Raw genomic sequence first — 17,253 nt, forward strand, 5'->3', positions numbered from 1 at the left:
GACCATATTGAAATAAGTATGCAGGCGGAGTGATACACGGCAACCATTTTGTGCATGCGCTCTATGGGAGTGTAGGCAAACCGCATTGCTGAGGGGTCCAGTAGCTCGGCCAGATGGTTAGCTATTCAAAACCCCATTACTCCCCCCCCCCCCAACAAAAAACAGACAAACAAATAAATAAATAAAAATTCAGTTGGAGTCTGCTCTTCATATAGCATTGGTATTGAATATCTTTAATCAGTAAACTGGCAAAATAATGCAGGTGTTAAAATAACACACGGAGAACATATATATTGAGAATTAAACCAGATATATACATTTTCCAGCAGTTTTCAAAAGTCATAAAACACTTGCAAATTAACGTGTACATAAAGTGACCTGGAAGCGCAGCAAACTTTCTGCGTTTTCAGACAGCTCGCTGATAAAGTTGGCACGTTTTGAATATGACGTCACGTCTCGTGCTTTTGGGGGCTCTTCCGGGAATCAGATGTTCGGGGAGGGGGGGAACCAAAACAAACCATATATTCGCTGCTAGTGACATAACGTATGTATTCCGTTCCTTTGAGATATTCCTGGAATGAACTGAACCGATATGACGGAGCGCGCACTTTATATTTTGGGGCATTGCTAATGCATGTTTTACTGCAGTTATGTTTCTTTGCGTAAGCTAGCCTAGATCGTAGCTGTGGTGTTTCCTGGATCAGTGCTCACTGGGGAGTGATCACCCAAAGTTTACTGGGCTAAGTGTTTTGTCCTTAACGGTGGGTTAAACTAGCTATATTTCGGTTCAGTTTCTCTTGTATTAGGGCCCTTGGGTACTTACTGTCGACATATTGTAGGCTGTCCGGTTACGTTAGTTTAACGACACCAGTACTGCGCAGTGCTGTTTTTGACCAGTGGACTTGCTGGTAAGCGTTACCCTCAGACGTCGTTAAATTAATTAAATTAGATGTTAAAATAGCGATTTAGTGTAAAGGTCTTCGTTAATTATGCAATGTAAATTAGTAGTTTCTAAGACTGGCAGTATATTAAAAGTGGTATGTTAAAAGCAACAGTTACCTAGTGTGTCGGTTAATACTTTACCTATTTAGATTTTAGCTTTGGGAAATTTACTGCCGAGCTAGGGACGGTGACGGTAGAAGTGAAACTTGGCAGATGTTACTGTCAGTGACGGATAACTTATTTACATGAGGAAGTAAGGTGTTGCTTTTATGAATTCGCTTTGTTTTTCCAAACATGTCATGCAAATATGCCAGACGTTAAAACTTGCATCTAGAATTAATATATACCACAGCGAAAGCCGAATTAAATAAATGTCATTTTTATGTTTGTTTTCAAACAGGTCAGCGTTTACCTAAAACGAGCATGTGAAAATACCTGTCCAAGGTCACTAGTAAACCCGCTAAGATGCCGGCTGTAACATCTGGGGTGAAGGACTTGTACCTGTCCACCTCGTTGGGAGAACTCAACAAGAAAGCCGAAATCAAGCCTGAAAAAACGAGTACGCGGAGGTGTGTGACAAGTTATGTGTTCTAATGTAATGTATTTATATTATGGCTTCACTTGTATAATTTTGCATGTCCCCATTACTCACAAATTATTCTGTACAAAAGTTTTCCGAACAAGATACGATCCGTTCGGGGGCGACCTTTACACTGGCTGTATTGAATGTCACGGGTGTTCGTCAACACAGTTAAGTTGCTATTTGGTTGATGTGTTTCTATTTTTCTAACTTTTTTGGCTCTATTGCGGCTCTATTCCAGCTATGTCCAGAGTGCCTGTAAAATATTTAAAGCGGCGGAGGAGTATCGCCTGGACAGAGATGAGGAAAAGGCCTATGTGATGTACATGAAGTATCTCACCGTCTATGATCTCATCAGAAAAAGGCCCGATTTCCGGCAGCAGAAGGTGACGTCCGACTACACGTGTCTATGACGTATTTACAACTGACGTAGGAAAACTAAGCATGTGACCTACAAACCGTAAAACAAATGCAGCTAAAATATTTCTAGCTGAATAGCAGTTTTAATGTCTGTTAATATAAAGTCAGTTCTGTCTAATGGGCATAAAGGAATTCATTCTGTTCTGTTGTCAATCAGTGACGAATAAATACATTTTCTTTTTCCCCCCAAAGGATTATTACCTTTCGTTGCTTGGTCCAAATAGCTTCAAAAAAGCCATAGAGGAGGCAGAAAGGCTGTCTGAGAGCCTTAAGCTAAGGTTAGACCTTGTACTATTACAACCATACATACTGCTATTCAGGTACATGATCCTGAAAATCAATGCTAAATGGCATCTTCCCAAGTAACATGAAATGTTATTTTGGGTAATAATCCCTGAGGTTTGAATACTATACACCTAAAAACAAATGTACAGTAATGGTTGCTGGGGTGTTTAAGACAACTTTGCTGTACCCTTTTAATAACTGTGTCCCTCATGGAAAAGGTATGAGGAGGCTGAGGTACGGAAAAAGCTAGAGGAGAAGGAAAAACAAGACGACGTCAAGAAGAAAGAGGAAAGCTCAGAAAAGGAGAGAAGAAAGGGCACTTTGGATAAGGCATCAGATGCCAAGAAGGATAATGTAAGTATCCCTGTACTGCTCAGCCATGCCCGATAGATGTTTACAATGACTACCAGCTTGAATAAATATGTTTGCACAGTCAAGCCTTCGTATCCATGGGTGATGGTGTCCAGGACCCCTCATGGATACCAAAATCTGTGCATGCTCAAGTCCCTTATATAAAATGGCGTCGTATTTGCATATAACCTACACACATCCTCCTGTATACTTTAAACAATCTCTAGATTACTTCTAATTGGAACTTTCTCAAATTTCTTTCCCCAAATATTTTCAATCCATGCTTCGCTTGAATCTGCAGATGTGTAACCCTGCGATACGAAGGCTGCTAGTAGATATAGTAGCAAATTATCGACACAAACATAAAATATTATAAGACTCACATGTAGTACTTAAAAGTACATTTGCTGTATGCAAAATAAGCTGCGACCTGCTGATCTACTGGAGTAGTGACCTGTCATTTATGCGGTTATGTTTTTAATATGGTTTAATGCTGTGTTTTGTCATGCCGTCCTGTGCTTTAGATCAGGGGGGACCTGAAGGACCCGAAGAGTGAAACCCCAAAAGGTTAGGATTCTGCTCCATAATGTGTTTAATCCCCCTGGCTAACAGAACTCAGATGACCTCACCTGTTCCCCCCCCCCCCCCAACAGGAAGTGCCCTCCAGGGTGGAATCAGTGCCCAGCAGCTCTTCCAAATGACAAAAGATAACACCATGAGTGTCATCATCATGGATGCTAGGAGCTGCGGGGATTTTGAGGAGTCACACATCCAGCTGCCGACGCAAACCTGCATCAGCGTCCCGGAGGAGGCTGTGCTCCCAGGGTAAGGGCAGGACCTCAGGAAGTGGCCGGAGTGCCCTTCAGAGCCATGCAGTGCCCAATCCTGTCTTTTTGGGTTAATTCCTATGTTGGCTAGATGAATAAAACTTGCCATGTGATCATTCTGGCACAGAGGTTGGCTGTTCCTTCCCAGCTCCAGGAATTTTGAATCCCAGCACAGGTGTTTTGAATACAAGATATGCCTTGTATTCCCCCCCCCAGACTAGTATAGGCAGTCAGAAGATGGTTGGACATGTGGAATTATGGTTACATGTAGCACAACTGTAGGACTGCACTCAAATGTGCCGGCGCCCTCTTCCCCAGAATCACTGTTGATCAGATCGCAGTCAAACTCCCAGAGAGGTCTAAGGAGCAGTGGAGCCACCGGGGCATTGCGGACTACGTCGTCCTGCTGGACTGGTTCAGCTCAGTGACAGATCTCAGGCTGGGCACCACCCTGCAGAGCCTGAAGGATGCCCTTTATAAGGTGAGAAGTAGCCCTGTGCCAGTCATCCAAAGGGGAGCGGGGCTGCCCTGAGAGGCCGCACGGTGTGGAAGCTGACCGCCCGCCGTCTCTGCCTTCCCCAGTGGGACAGCAAGACCTTCCTCCGCAGTGAGCCACTGGTGCTGGAGGGGGGGTACGAGAACTGGCTGCTCTTCTACCCAATGTACACATCCAACGCCAAAGTAAAACCACCGAGAGCAGAAACCCGGGGTGACGTCATCCCAAGATGTAAGTGTGTATGTCTCTCTCCAAGCAGCGATTCACGTCAACCTCGAGCATGCATCTGTGTCCCCACAGCCGCGTAATACATGCTGTGTCTATATTATTACATTTACCAGCCTTTACCGTTTATTTGTGTTATCTCTGTTGATGTCAGTGAACTTCAGCTACCCATCCCTGGAGGAGCCCAAGCCGCCAACTCCACCCGAGCCAGAACCGGAACCGGCGCCCCCTGTGGAGATAAATGGGAATTCGGCTGTGCATGAAACAACGCAGAAGGTGATGGAGGATGCGCCCGAGACACCGAAGGTGGTAACTGCATCCCTCCCATCTGAAGTTCCTTCAAGCCAGGCGGCGGAGAGCCATCCAGCAGGTCCCACCAAGGTCATTCCTAAGGTTCGTGCTGTTGGCATGTACGCTTAGCACCATGTCTCCTCTTCCGTCTTCTGGTTTTAATTCTGTCGCTCTTCCTCCAGTTTGACCGCGCCAAGAAGCCTGCGGTCAAGGTGTCCGACGGTGCCAGGCCAAACGACGAGATTCCTGCGTCCCAGAGGCCGGCTGGCGATGGCCCCGTCATCCCTGACCGTTCGATCAAGCCCGCCTTTGATCCCAGGGGCTCCTTGAGTGAGGAGGAGCGGAGCCGCATTCACGCAGACACCGTGCTCCTAATGGAGAAGGCCAAGCAGGAGCAGGAGCAGCGGAGGCGGGAGCGGCAGGCGAGGGAGGAGCATGAGGAGGAGGAGAGACAGAGGCAGCAACGGGCCAAGGAAGAAAAGGAGCGGCAGGAGCAAGCGGCCAGGGAGGAACGGCAGCGAGAGGAAGAGGAGAGGGAGAAAGAGGGGCAGCAGGCAGAGAAGGAGGTGGAGAAGGAGCAGCAGAGTGGGAAGGACAGGGAGGAAGAAGAGCAGCCTGGGCAAAAGGACCAAAGCAGTGGGATGCCAGGCCGAGACCCGGGAGGCACTGCTCCTGGATCCAAGGTTGGTCCTGCTGCTACATGACCGGCCCGGTCAGGTTTCGACAGCCTCTGCTTAGAGTGTCGGTCAAAACTCAAGACAGGTTTGTGGCAAAGCTCCGCGAACAGACGCATGTAAGGAGGAAGGTGTGTTTAACTGAAATGTCAGAGAGGAGTTGGGAGGATGCGGGGGGGGGGGGGACAGAGCTGGCAGTGATGTCACACATGGAAATTGTTATAATTTCACAAGTGCCCCAGAGTTTGTTACAAACCTCTACAATTGCAAAAGCGGATGAACAGCACATTGGTCATATTTACACAGGCTAAATAGTAATTAATCTGCCCTAATGGGGGTATTTCCCAGCAGGACCCAGTGCCCAGGACAAGAAATGCAGAGATGGGAAGGGCTGTCCCCGGACTGCCAGCAGGCTGGATGAGGGTAAAGCCAAGAATCGTTGCAGTCGGCCGTGTCTTTTGCTCCAGATGTTTGACGTTCTGTCTGTCTGCACATGTTCCTATCATCATCCCACTTTCAGCAATTAAAGGATTTTCTTTATTCCCACCAGTTTCTGGACACTGTGACTGGCACATACCGGTACTACCATTCCCCCACCAACACAGTGCACCTGTACCCACCTGAGGTGGGTGTGGAACATACACCCCCAGCCACGCCCCCAGCCACACCCCCGACGCCCAAACAGAAGCAGGTGACGCAGGAGCCCGAGCGGGAGTGGTCCAAGTTGAAGCGCTCCTACTCCTCCCCAGACCTTGTGCAGGACGTGCAGAAGGAGGGTCTGAAGAAGCCTGCAGCCACGCCCACTGTCAACCGCGATACGAAGTACGCACCCGTAAGCTCGGTGTCCTTTCTGATGGCCTCCAGTCTGCTCAGGGATGTTGCTGTCGTGTGGTCGCAGTACTCAGGGCCTCAGGAATGCAAATACACGAGAGAGGCAAAAATTGGCTCCCGTAATTCTGTTTATCAGTATGGCTTGAAAGACGAAGGGACAGGACGCTCACTTCCATGTTCTCTGCTTCAGGCCAGTCAGCATCACAGCCTACGCCAAAGCCGAGATCTCACGGCCATCGGCAGCCAAGATCATGAATCTCAACCCCGTGTTTGGCGGGCTTGGGCCATCTCTAACAGGCCTGCGCAACTTGGGCAACACCTGCTACATGAACTCCATCCTGCAGTGCTTGTGCAACACAACAACCATGGCCAACTACTTCAACAAGGACTACTACCAGGAACACATCAACAGGTGCGGTTCAAGCCAGATCAGGCCTCCTTTCTACCTCCTCCATCCCTAACCCCCCCCCCCATTCTACCTTGGAGCAAGTAACGAACCTTGTGTTTCTCTGTGGTGCAGAGCCAACATCCTAGGGCACAAGGGCGAGGTGGCGGAGGAGTTTGGCGTCATCATGAAGGCCCTCTGGTCTGGCCAGTACAAGTTCATTAGCCCCCGCGACTTCAAGGTCACCATCGGCAAGATCAATGACCAGTTTGCCGGCTACGACCAGCAGGACTCCCAGGAGTTGCTGCTTTTCCTTATGGATGGCTTGCACGAGGACCTCAATAAAGTGAGTCGTGCACCAAAGAACACACCCCCCCCCCAGTGCTGTAGATAATCAGACACACAGGTTAAGGCATTTCTCAGACGTGAAACGCATATGGTTTGGAAAACCTGTTCATCGCCGCCCCAGATGCTTATATCATTAGCGCAGTAACTCGGAACATATTTCATGGATCTTGTTCAAACTTCGTAGGCAAATTGTGTGGGTGAAGCAATTAAATACTGAAAAATACTGAAGTTGACACAGTGCTGTTTAGTGGCAGATAAAGGAAAGGCGACCGTAGAAGACACTTGATCTTTAGAACATAACAAAAGTATATTTATGGATTTTATTACCGCTTCAGAAAAAACATGTGGATGAAAATCTACACCTGATTTCATTCTGAGACGAATCGAAGCAGCGGCACTCGGTGGAAAGGTCAGCTGCAGGATACATTTGTCAGACGTATATTGTACGGGTGAAGATCTGGAACTAATCGAATTCTTAGAGAAATTGCACCAGAACTGAAGCAGGGCTGATTCGGGAAAACGCAGTCAGGCAGCCCCAGACATTTTGGTCTTTTTAGTGCGATACTTTTTAAGTTATTTACTGGGTTTCCAAACTTCCCAGGTCATGATCTCCGGATGTATTTCATTTTGAGAAAAAAAACATTTACGCAGTGTCACTTAGTGCTGGCAAAATGAAAGGACAGACACGGATCTGCGGAACCTCATTACATTGAGATTGTAGAGATTGTGGATGATGGGGGGGGGGGGGTCTGGGAGGAGTAGGGATTAGATGGAGGAGGGAGAGGCGGGGCTTTCCGGGGATTACATTGTTGTCATTCTGACAGCATCTGGTTTACGAATTAAAGTGATTCCTTGACCTGCTTATCTTACATGTTTTTGACGGCATTTAATTTTCTCCTTTTTTTTTTTGGTGTTCGTTTTTATGGCCCAATTAGAGAGTAAGTAAACCCTGTAGTGTGTCTGTGATTCTGCTTTCTGTGTTGTACGTGTCTTTCATACGTTCTGTCTTGCATAAGAGAAATCTCCTGCATGCATTCACGCCCTCCACCAAGAACATGCATCATGCCTGATTTCATCTGAACTGGCCATGCCTGGGCTTGATGTTGTTTTCACTGGGTAGCCATGGATATGAGGTGGAAGAGTTTCAGTGCCTGAGCAAGTGGGTCAGAGCCCATCTTGTGTCTGCCATGCATCCCATAGAAAACATTCTGCGTGGTTTAGAACAGTCCCTGTTCTTACTGTATTGCATTTGGACGAATCAGATCACTCCTTTCCCTTGGCTAATGATATTAGCAGGTGTTCTGCACTTCAGAGCTCACAAGAACTGCAGTATGGCTGTAAGGATGGGAAAGGATTTTGAAGGATCAGGTTGTATATTTTAAAGGTTTTAAGTTCCAGATGGTCATGGACGTTGACGAAAGGTGATCTTAGGGCTGACGGTTCTCTGCTTTGATGGTTTGACTCTCGGTTGTTTGGATGTCCATTGATTGTTTTTCCGTCTCTACGCAGGCTGACAAACGCAATAGGTGCAAAGAGGAAGCCAACGATCAACTGGATGATCACAGGGCAGCAGAACTGGCCTGGAGCAAACACAAGCAGCTGAATGAGTCCATCATTGTGGCACTATTCCAGGGCCAGTTCAAGTCCACTGTACAGTGCCTGGTGTGCCAGCAGAAGTCGCGTACCTTTGAGACATTCATGTACCTGTCGCTGCCCTTGGCCTCCTCCAGCCGATGCTCACTGCAGGTTCGGCTGCTAAGCTGCGATATGGTGGATGCTGCGCCTACAGGTCTGCAAACTGAGCTTTTTTTTTTTAAAACCCTCTCTCCACAGGACTGCTTGAAGTTGTTCTCTAAGGAAGAGAAACTGACAGACAACAACAAGGTGTTCTGCAGTCACTGCAAGACACACCGAGATGCCACAAAAAAGCTGGAGATCTGGAAAGTCCCTCCCATCCTCCTGGTGCATCTGAAACGGTATGACTTGGCCCTCGATCTGCTGATAGACGGCATTGCATTGGTGCCTTTATACATTCTCGTTTAACAGTCATTTGACAGCCTCTTCTGACTCTTTAAGCTTCTCCTATGATGGAAGATGGAAACAGAAGCTGCAGACATATGTTGACTTCCCTCTGGAAAATCTGGACCTAATGCAGTATGTTATCGGGCCAAAGCAAGGCCTGAAGAAGTACAGCCTCTACGGCATGTCTGTGAGTTTGCTCGCCTTCAGCTCGAGTTAAAGTCCAGCCAACACGCTCACTTTCAGGTCTGTTCTTGCGCCTTATTCAGTGGAGTTTGACGGTAAATTTTCCCATGAAACAGAACCACTATGGAGGGCTGGACGGCGGCCACTACACGGCCTTCTGCAAGAACACGGCCAGGCAGCGCTGGTTCAAGTTTGACGACCACGAGGTGACCGAGCTCTCCACGTCCTCTGTAAAGTCTTCTGCTGCCTACATCTTCTTCTACACATCCTTGTAGAAGGGACCGGACAGAGTGGACATTAGCAGACCTCTACGCAAGGTGAAGGAGCAAAGGTGGAAAGGTCCATCATGGTGCATAGCACCTCCACGCACGGTAGAAGCTTCGATGGCCAACGGGTGATGGTTCTTCTCACTGAAACTGGTAGTGCGCATGACTCGTGCTGTCAGCGTGACTGATCTGCATGGTTCGCATTCACCAGCTAACATCACTCAGAATATCAAAGACTGGTTCTTTTCATTGCTGGGATCCCTTAATTTTCTTGTTTTCAGTTCTGATGGCCTTTCACTTATCTGACCTTATGGTTCCCTGTGCTGTGAATACATCGGATCAGATAACAATAAAGAGTTGTATGTATTGCACATACCTACTGCGGATGTTGCACATTAAATCTGGATGAGCATTACAAAGTGCTGATCGTTTTATGGAGAGTGAGAGTTTTGTTTCATCTGTTGAGGAGGGAATTTTGGGGACCTTGTTTCTGCAGTATGACGACAATTTTCCGTCAGTTTGGAGTGTCTGCTTCTCCCTTTCGAAGAAGGGGCTTAGCTAGTGTCCGGCAGAAGATCTTGTTTTTTGTTTCTCGTGTTATTAAAGATGCTGTTCTTTACCGTAGGGAAATGGAGTTACTAATTAAACCAAAAGCAGAAATACTCAGTTTTTGTATCTTTCAGTGTTTAAGAAAAATATGAAAGATTGTTCTGTAACATTTTACTTGAAGGGGTGCAAGTAACTTAGTAACTCAGTTACTACTTAAGTACAAATCATCAACACATATAATATCTGCATGAACCGTTATGATTGGTTAATGATGAACATGGGAACAGTAGGTAACTAACACTTAATGTATTAATTAACCAGAAACTAAGTAAGAGTACTACTACATTTTCTGTGCCCCCTCGGTTAAAGTTTTACTGACTGATTTAAATTTTCTTAAATCTTTTTCTTTTTTTGAAAGATTTCATGTACATTTTTCCAGGTAAGGCTGATGTGAGAGCAGCGTGAATATTTACGATGGGTTCCCTCCATACAAAACATTAAAATTTAATCTTAAAAATTACTCAAATTAAAACCATTTTTATTTTTGAATACGGTTTTGGGTTTTAAAATGTTTGTGCACCATTAGAGCAAGTAAAACCCCCAAATAGGAGGAACATAGAATTGTGTGTTTTCATTTTTCAACTTATCCTCAGTGTGAAAACAGTTATGTTCTGTATATGCATTATGTATGTAATCTGTTTCTTTAAATGCTGTGAAGATACTTTCACTTTTTAATATATACACTAATATTAGACTGGGAAAATGAATATTCTGTGTAATTTTTCTGAATAACTGCTCCTGTTGCATGTCCACAAGGTGGCGCTATCGGTCATGTATTGTTAGGGTCTGGTGTGCGGGTAACTGTGCTGGTCAGCATGTATCCATATGTAAATGGTTTTCTGCTATGGGTCTGTCTACTGGGAGATATTTGAAGATGTAAATGGGCTAGTTTGAAGACGTTCAGGCATGTACAGCACAGCTTAACTGTATGACACCCACCGCACCATAACCTTCCATTATGTGAAGTGGGACCCACATGTTCATGTAAACACATTATTTTTAGTTCACGACATCATTACGTGGGGGGTGGAGTCACAGGTCTGCAATAACAGGCCGGCGCTGGTCCTGGTGGCTGTAGAGCAGGACATAGACATTGGAGACCTGAATTAGACGTTCCTGGACTTCGCTCACAGCTGTGTCGTCAAACGGGTAGTTGAGACAAGGCCTTGTAGCTGTAGGCTGTATACTGGCCCACATCCAAGTCTCCAAAGAGGGTCTGTGGGCCATGGACATGCAAGTTCCCTAAAGAAGGACCAAAGAAATCCTCTCAGAAGAAACAATATAATTGCGAACTGTGTTCCATCACTGAGTATCTGCTATATGCAGCTGATGGACTACAAGAGAAGATGGAGAAGGAAGAGCTGATCCTCAGCTTCTTATTTTCATCTCCTCAGAAGTAAAAATTCCAAAGTCGGCATGACATTTTCTATAAACCGGTTCAGGAGACTGGTGTGGATGAGAAGAGAAGCAAAGAGCTGAAGGCTAAAGCCAATAACTATACATTTTTATTTGTATTTTGGGGGCTGGACTGTGAGGTTAAGTTTGAGGATATTTAGGTGTTGGAGAATATCTTTGCTGGCAGGACAAATGTAAGAGGAGAGGATTCCGAGAAGTGTAGAAATAGAAAGCATAGAGAGGCACTCTTCGCCATGGAGAATAAAGAACAGGTACTGTCTGAGATGCAGAAGCAGGAACTGTGGGGGGGTCTGCTCTGGGCAGTGAGCATCACAGTGTCCTGTCTCACCCCACATTTGGGACACAGCCGGCTTGGGTCAGCACATTAGGATAGTCAATCAGCCAGACAGAGTCCTCTTGTCATGTGAGGAAAAGAAATCCTGATTAGAGACTCAGACTTAACGTACATTTATGTACATTGATTTTCTTATGGATGGCCTGGCCTAGGAATGTCGGCCTGAGACTATGCGGTCTAACAGGTTACTGCCAGCAGAGGGCTCCTGACGTGACGAGGAGGTGGTGGTGTGGAGGGTGTCCAAGGGGACGAGCCGCATCCCCTGGGCATCTTGCTGATTGCTGCCATCAGACTTTTCCAGTGGTGAACAAATCAGGCTGCCATCAGACTACAGAGTACATGCCACCACCCTCATTTTCCACCAGACCCACCACCTGTGCAGTGCAGCCCCAGCCAGACTTCCTGCATGAGCCTCAGGAAAGTCTCAAGCCTTTTGAACAGTTTCTCCACCTGGTCCTCGGAGACCCCCATACAGTCTACGTTGTTGCTTATACTGGGGCTTGGGAGGGAGCGAAAATGTGGACCGCCTGGGAGTCCCAGAGGACCGGGTTCTGACACACTGCTGTAGAATATCTGACCAAATAACATACAGCTTTATACCTTATATTCCTGATAAGAATTCTCTGGTGAATAAGAATGACTTGCATCCTATCACCGCAGATAGCTGAACACTGAATTATTGGCCTGTGTGGCCATTCTGTCATGTGTGGCAGAGGACAAGGGGGAGTGTCACCGGGTTAAATGCCACCAGCGTGACTGAGAAGCCGTGTTCACAAGCCCTGGAGAGGAGAAGGAGACGTTCACTGACTGACAGCCATGTTGCTGATGCTTGTCAAAACTTGTCTTTTGAACTGGCCAGCCTTCAAATGATGAGTCCACGTCCATAATGGCCGTGTTACCCGCGGTACCGCGGTGCTGGGTAAGGGGGTGCCTGTTGTAGTCAGGCTTCCCGCACAGGAGACCTGGAACTCCTCTGAAGTATGGCTGGAAGCCACAAAGCAAAACTGCACAGCTACCCACAATGTCCTGCTCCAGCTGCCACTTTAGTTAGTATGTCCTGCCTACAGCAGTCACTCTGCGAATCTGACCGGCAGGCTGCAATGTCCCCAATACACAGAGCAGCAGAAAAACATCTCAATTATGGCAAACCTCCATTTCCCCTGGAAACTTACAACCAAGAGCCACCCACATGCATGCTGAAAGGCTGCCATTTACTGCAGAAAGAGGAGCACCTTCTTTAGCCAGACCGTCCCTTGGAATCATTCAGCAGGCCAAAAACAAAATCACTAACAAACCCTGAGTAAAAATCTTACTCAACTACACATAGAAGAAGACTGAACATGTACGACCTAACATCTCTTCACTTTCCACAGGCGGTAGATTCCAGTAGTTCTTTTGTTTACCACTGGAAAAGTGTTTACTTGTATACAAGTGATTACCCTAGCAACGGTGTCTTAGCAACCTACCGAGAGTTAATTTTATATATCGTTTTCATTATGTAATCTTCACACATTTTGGCAGGGCTAATGTACGCAGCAAAATTTAAGGGCTCTGTTACTGTGCTATGCAAAAATCTGGTTGAAGTCCATATCCAAATCCCATACAGCACCTGAAAATTGCAATCAAAAAGCAACATCCCACTGACCTGAAAGACCCGGAACAAAGCAGGCATAAAGAATGAACAAAAATCACTCCTGCGCAGTTTAAAAAGCTGGTAGCTATTTACCCCCAAAATAGTGTGACTGCAGCAAAAGGCAGCTGTACAAATACTATGTGTAGGGGTTGAATACCTATGCAAGCAGCATTTCTTAGTTTTTGACTTTCTTTTCAAGATTTGCTAGCGAATAACAGATTTTGACTGTAAATTTACTGTGAGATGCTCAGTTTGTACTAAAAAATACTGACAGGAAGATAATGTGCATCTAACGTTTGTAATTCTGGTAAATCTGACCATTTTAAGGATTTAACACTTTTGCATAGTTCTGTAATTTATCTTTTATGAGCAAACAGGTCCACATGATCAAATGTAATTATACATTACAGCACGAAATCATCCATCCATCGAGTACAAGGTTGCATAGATGCTGAAGGTGCAAAGGGCACAAGGCAGGGGACGCACTGTGGACGGGATGTCTGTCCATTGCTTGACACACACACATACAATACTTCAAAGACATGCAGTTAGGTGAATGGGTCTCTCTAAACTGTGGTGCTCTATTAGTGATTAATTTAAGAAAAAAAAATGTGCATTTGTTTATAAAAACATACATGGGGCAAATTTATGCACGATTCTATCTACATCACTCAGAATCATACATCACACCTTCATTTTCCAGACAGTAATCATAGAGGACGTGTTAACATTGTCTTTTAGCTGCTTGTATGTCAAAATAAATCCCAAAATATTATTCTTTTCAATCCAATACTTCACTGACTGTCCGCAACATACCTACTCAGTGTTGAAACAGAACGTACCGACTCCAAGTCTGAAAATTACCCAAAACCCCTTCTCTTCCGAATTGGCATATTGACCGTATTTACTTTGATTTTTTATCTCAATTTAAGAACATGTGTACAATTAAGCCATTTAGTGATTTTTGTGTACTAGCAGAAAGAAACCAATGTCCATGTTGTTATTCCTAATTCTAACACTAGATGTCACCAGATGCTTGCCATCCATCCATCCACCGCTCATCAGCATCCAGGTCCGGAATGCATTTTACTTTAACATTAGCCCATAATGGAATTCCATCAACATATTACACTGGTGTTCAGAAGCTGAATACAACCTCAACATTGTTTGATTTCAAAATTATGAAATATTTTTTTTTACATATTCTTTTTTAAATAGTATCACTTAGATCAAAGATGCCTACCAAATAGAATTCAAACTTTTTTTTTTTATTAAAACTATAGCATACAGCCAAAAACCACTTCATTAGTGTCTTTATATTGTATAAGACAACTGTGTTGTATATTGTACAATCCAATTACATTTTATCCTTCTTACGTAAAGCACTTTGACTTGCCTAATGGTATGAAATGTGCTGTACAAATAAACTTGCTTTGCTTTATGTAACATCATAATGTTTCTCCAATGGCAATTTTCTTCTACTATCTTTCTGGTAGTAAAGATTATAAAAAAATGTTGATGACTCCTCAATAAAGCCACCCCAATCTAGTTCAGTCAGCTTACAGCCTTTTTTTTCCTTCTTCAACAAGAGCCTTTCCATTACTAGATTTGAGAGGGGAAAAAGCTTATCAATGACAGTCATCATAAATGGTGGGGGACCGTTTAAAGATCAGCATCAGGGTGGCAAACTTTAGTCACCTGGCTGGCGGAAGATTTTCAATTCGAGACGAGTCTGCACGCACTTTTACAATTATGGAAAAGTTTTATTACTTTGTAAATAGTCTGTAGGGTTTGCAAACTACCCCAACGCTTTTGATGTAGCTGATTTTAGGTTTATAATGGAATAATAAAGATTTGCCATAAGATTTCTTGCGTGAGTCCGAGTCTGAAAGTGTGAGTGTCACACCGGATGCATGAGAGCTGGCAAGCCTGATTATACTGTCATCATAAACAATCTCAGACTATAAAAAGCTAGATTATGACAGGGGACAAAGGGGAATGAAATGTGTAAAATCATGTTATTCATTTTCAATACACTTCTTGGTCATACTGTAAAGTTATTTTGAGCAATCCTGGTAAATGTCTTGCATGGAAATGACCCTGTGACAATCTCCCGTAGCATCTAATGACTCAGACCTTACAGTCGCAGACACAGCACATTCACAAAGATTTACGCTCCAATAACTATGCTTAACTACCTTATTTACAGCAAACGAGTTGTTGCCCTTGACCCCGGACAAAAAAGTCGGGTCAGCTGAGTTTCAGGGGAACTGTCAGAGAACAGCAACAGTTTACGGAGGACCGAGTTCATCTAGGCTGGTCACCCTGATCCGCACTCACAGTTGAATGAGAGGCTACTCATAGACTTTAACCTGATATCAAACACAAAAACTATACGGTTCTCTTAGTGAGTAAAGCTATGGTGGGAGAGGTTTGTGGCTGACCGAGAGCAGACAGGTTCCAGACACGAGTCTCTACCCACTCCATCTAAATGTTATTATTAGTGGGGGGGGGGGGGGGGGGGGGGGGGGGGGCTGGGGGGGAACGATTTTATGACTAATCCTGATCCTGGATTTGATAATTCGATATCGATTCACAAAATCCCAAGATTGATCTAGTTAATTTATACCTTTTCCCCATGACTTTGAAAATATTTTCGTGCAATTTTACCTGTATTGGTCCTTGTATCCTAAATGCGGCACTTCTTCTTCACTCACCTACAGGAGGGCTGCAATAGGCTAGGTCCCAAAACCATTATTTGCACCATTCTATCTAGCTACCTTACATTCGCCCGTGAAGTTATTCCGAATGGGGACAGCATTTCGACATCTCCAATACCTTAGGGAACAAGTCATCGAGGGGCAATTTGTTTGATGGGTGTGTCACGTGTACCACAGTCTGGAACGGACCCCACAGCGTCTGCATCCAAAGACACGGTGACCAAAGGACGTGCTTCCTGTTGCAGGATGGCTCCAAAAAAAACAGATGGCATTAAGCATTTTATATTTTATTAAATGATATACAGTACAAAAGGAATACAGTATTATCCCCATAATACGGTTCACATTTCCCCTGCATAAAATATTCTACCTTTAATCCATTATGTTCGTGCCATATAAATGTATCTATAAGATACACTAGATTAATTTGTTCGTACGACACTTGAATGACAGAAGTGATAATAGTACCTTTGTAACATTAAAAATGCACCTATTAACATTTTCTCTTTTTTTGGTGGACACAGTTTCATATAGACTTCAACACGTTAAAATTACATACATTGTACTGTAAAAGTTGCATTGCAATCTGCCCTTATTTTACAAGATTTGAAATCCACTTTATTAATAGTATGTACCACAAATGCCATAGAGTTATCACTACTTTTTTTTTTTTTTTACATTGTTTTTACATTTATTTTTAAAAATCAGCAGTACATTCTGCCCGACAAATTCTTGCAGTCTAAATGTAGACAGGTTCTCTTCGAAACCTGGCAATGCACTTTAAATTGCTTCTGTTTCATACAAGGCAGCGTCTCATAATTCATAATAAATACTATAACCATCTATACAATGAGATTGTACCAGTTGTTAGCCCCTTCATATGCTAATAGCAATATATAAACTTGAAAAAGAAAAAAAAAAAAAAAGGTCTTCAAAGTTGCCCCCCCCCCAGGTACATACTTAAAAATCTTCATATTCATCACGCTCGCTCATTTGTTGTTTTCTGCCAAGATGCAGGCAGATAATGTACAGATACAGGTGTTTATTGGAATGGATACCTTTGCCTGTTTTGAGGTGCAGCTGACCGACTCAAGCATCTGCATCTGCGCAGTTAAGCGAGCGGGCGGAAGAGCGGCGCTCTGACCGTGTGCGTCTGCATTCCGCGCGGGCGGCCTCACAGCATCAGCCGCATGGAGTGCTTCTGCTCTTTGGTGCTGCTTCCCAGGGCAGCCGAACCGTCCGCCGCCTCATCTGGACTCAGCGCTGCCTTGTCAGGCGTGTAGTCATTGCGCTTCAGATCTGACCAGACATAAAAAATTAATTATTTGAGAAACAGGTAAAAAAAAAAAAAAAAAAAAAAAAAAAAACAAAAAAACAAAAAAGACTTATTTTAATGTATTAAGTAATGACTAAAA

The 17,253-nt window shown here is 44.6% G+C and overlaps 2 protein-coding genes across 6 annotated transcripts in view; one reads left to right on the forward strand and one right to left on the reverse strand.

Annotated features, from left to right (window-relative positions):
- Window positions 1-427: 427 nt before the first annotated feature.
- usp8 (ubiquitin specific peptidase 8) lies at window positions 428-10,442 on the forward strand. Of its 4 annotated transcripts, none has more exons than XM_049031417.1 (19): window positions 428-544; window positions 1,343-1,511; window positions 1,764-1,908; window positions 2,135-2,220; window positions 2,446-2,581; window positions 3,103-3,145; window positions 3,232-3,403; window positions 3,724-3,886; window positions 3,988-4,132; window positions 4,281-4,519; window positions 4,600-5,100; window positions 5,440-5,514; window positions 5,642-5,913; window positions 6,113-6,334; window positions 6,443-6,653; window positions 8,165-8,401; window positions 8,489-8,631; window positions 8,732-8,864; window positions 8,977-10,442. In XM_049031417.1, exons 2-19 carry the CDS (start codon window positions 1,408-1,410, stop codon window positions 9,133-9,135), a joined length of 3,186 nt encoding a protein of 1,061 aa, XP_048887374.1. In that variant the 5' UTR covers window positions 428-544; window positions 1,343-1,407; the 3' UTR covers window positions 9,136-10,442. The 4 variants fall into 4 exon arrangements, with proteins under 4 accessions (XP_048887374.1, XP_048887373.1, XP_048887376.1 ...); XM_049031416.1 differs by having other exon boundaries at window positions 465-908; XM_049031419.1 differs by having other exon boundaries at window positions 465-908; window positions 5,443-5,514.
- Window positions 10,443-16,109: 5,667 nt separating this feature from the next.
- Window positions 16,110-17,253, reverse strand: part of trpm7 (transient receptor potential cation channel, subfamily M, member 7) — a 31,707-nt gene continuing 30,563 nt past the window's right edge. For both annotated transcript variants that reach the window (XM_049031415.1, XM_049031414.1), the window contains exon 40: window positions 16,110-17,137. In XM_049031415.1, coding sequence (XP_048887372.1) covers window positions 17,013-17,137 — 125 coding nt within the window. In that variant the 3' untranslated portion in view covers window positions 16,110-17,012. The remainder of the gene's footprint in view (window positions 17,138-17,253) is intronic.

Source organism: Brienomyrus brachyistius, chromosome 11, assembly GCF_023856365.1.
Source record: "Brienomyrus brachyistius isolate T26 chromosome 11, BBRACH_0.4, whole genome shotgun sequence".
In the NCBI taxonomy this organism is placed as follows: Eukaryota; Metazoa; Chordata; class Actinopteri; order Osteoglossiformes; family Mormyridae; genus Brienomyrus; species Brienomyrus brachyistius.

Coding starts and splice junctions, on each gene's coding strand:
- usp8 (XM_049031417.1), top strand. CDS start 1,408: ATGCCGGCTGTAACATCTGGGGTGAAGGACTTGTACCTGTCCACCTCG. Junction 1,909..2,134: donor CCGATTTCCGGCAGCAGAAG/GTGACGTCCGAC, acceptor TTCCCCCCAAAG/GATTATTACCTTTCGTTGCT. Junction 3,404..3,723: donor GAGGAGGCTGTGCTCCCAGG/GTAAGGGCAGGA, acceptor CCTCTTCCCCAG/AATCACTGTTGATCAGATCG.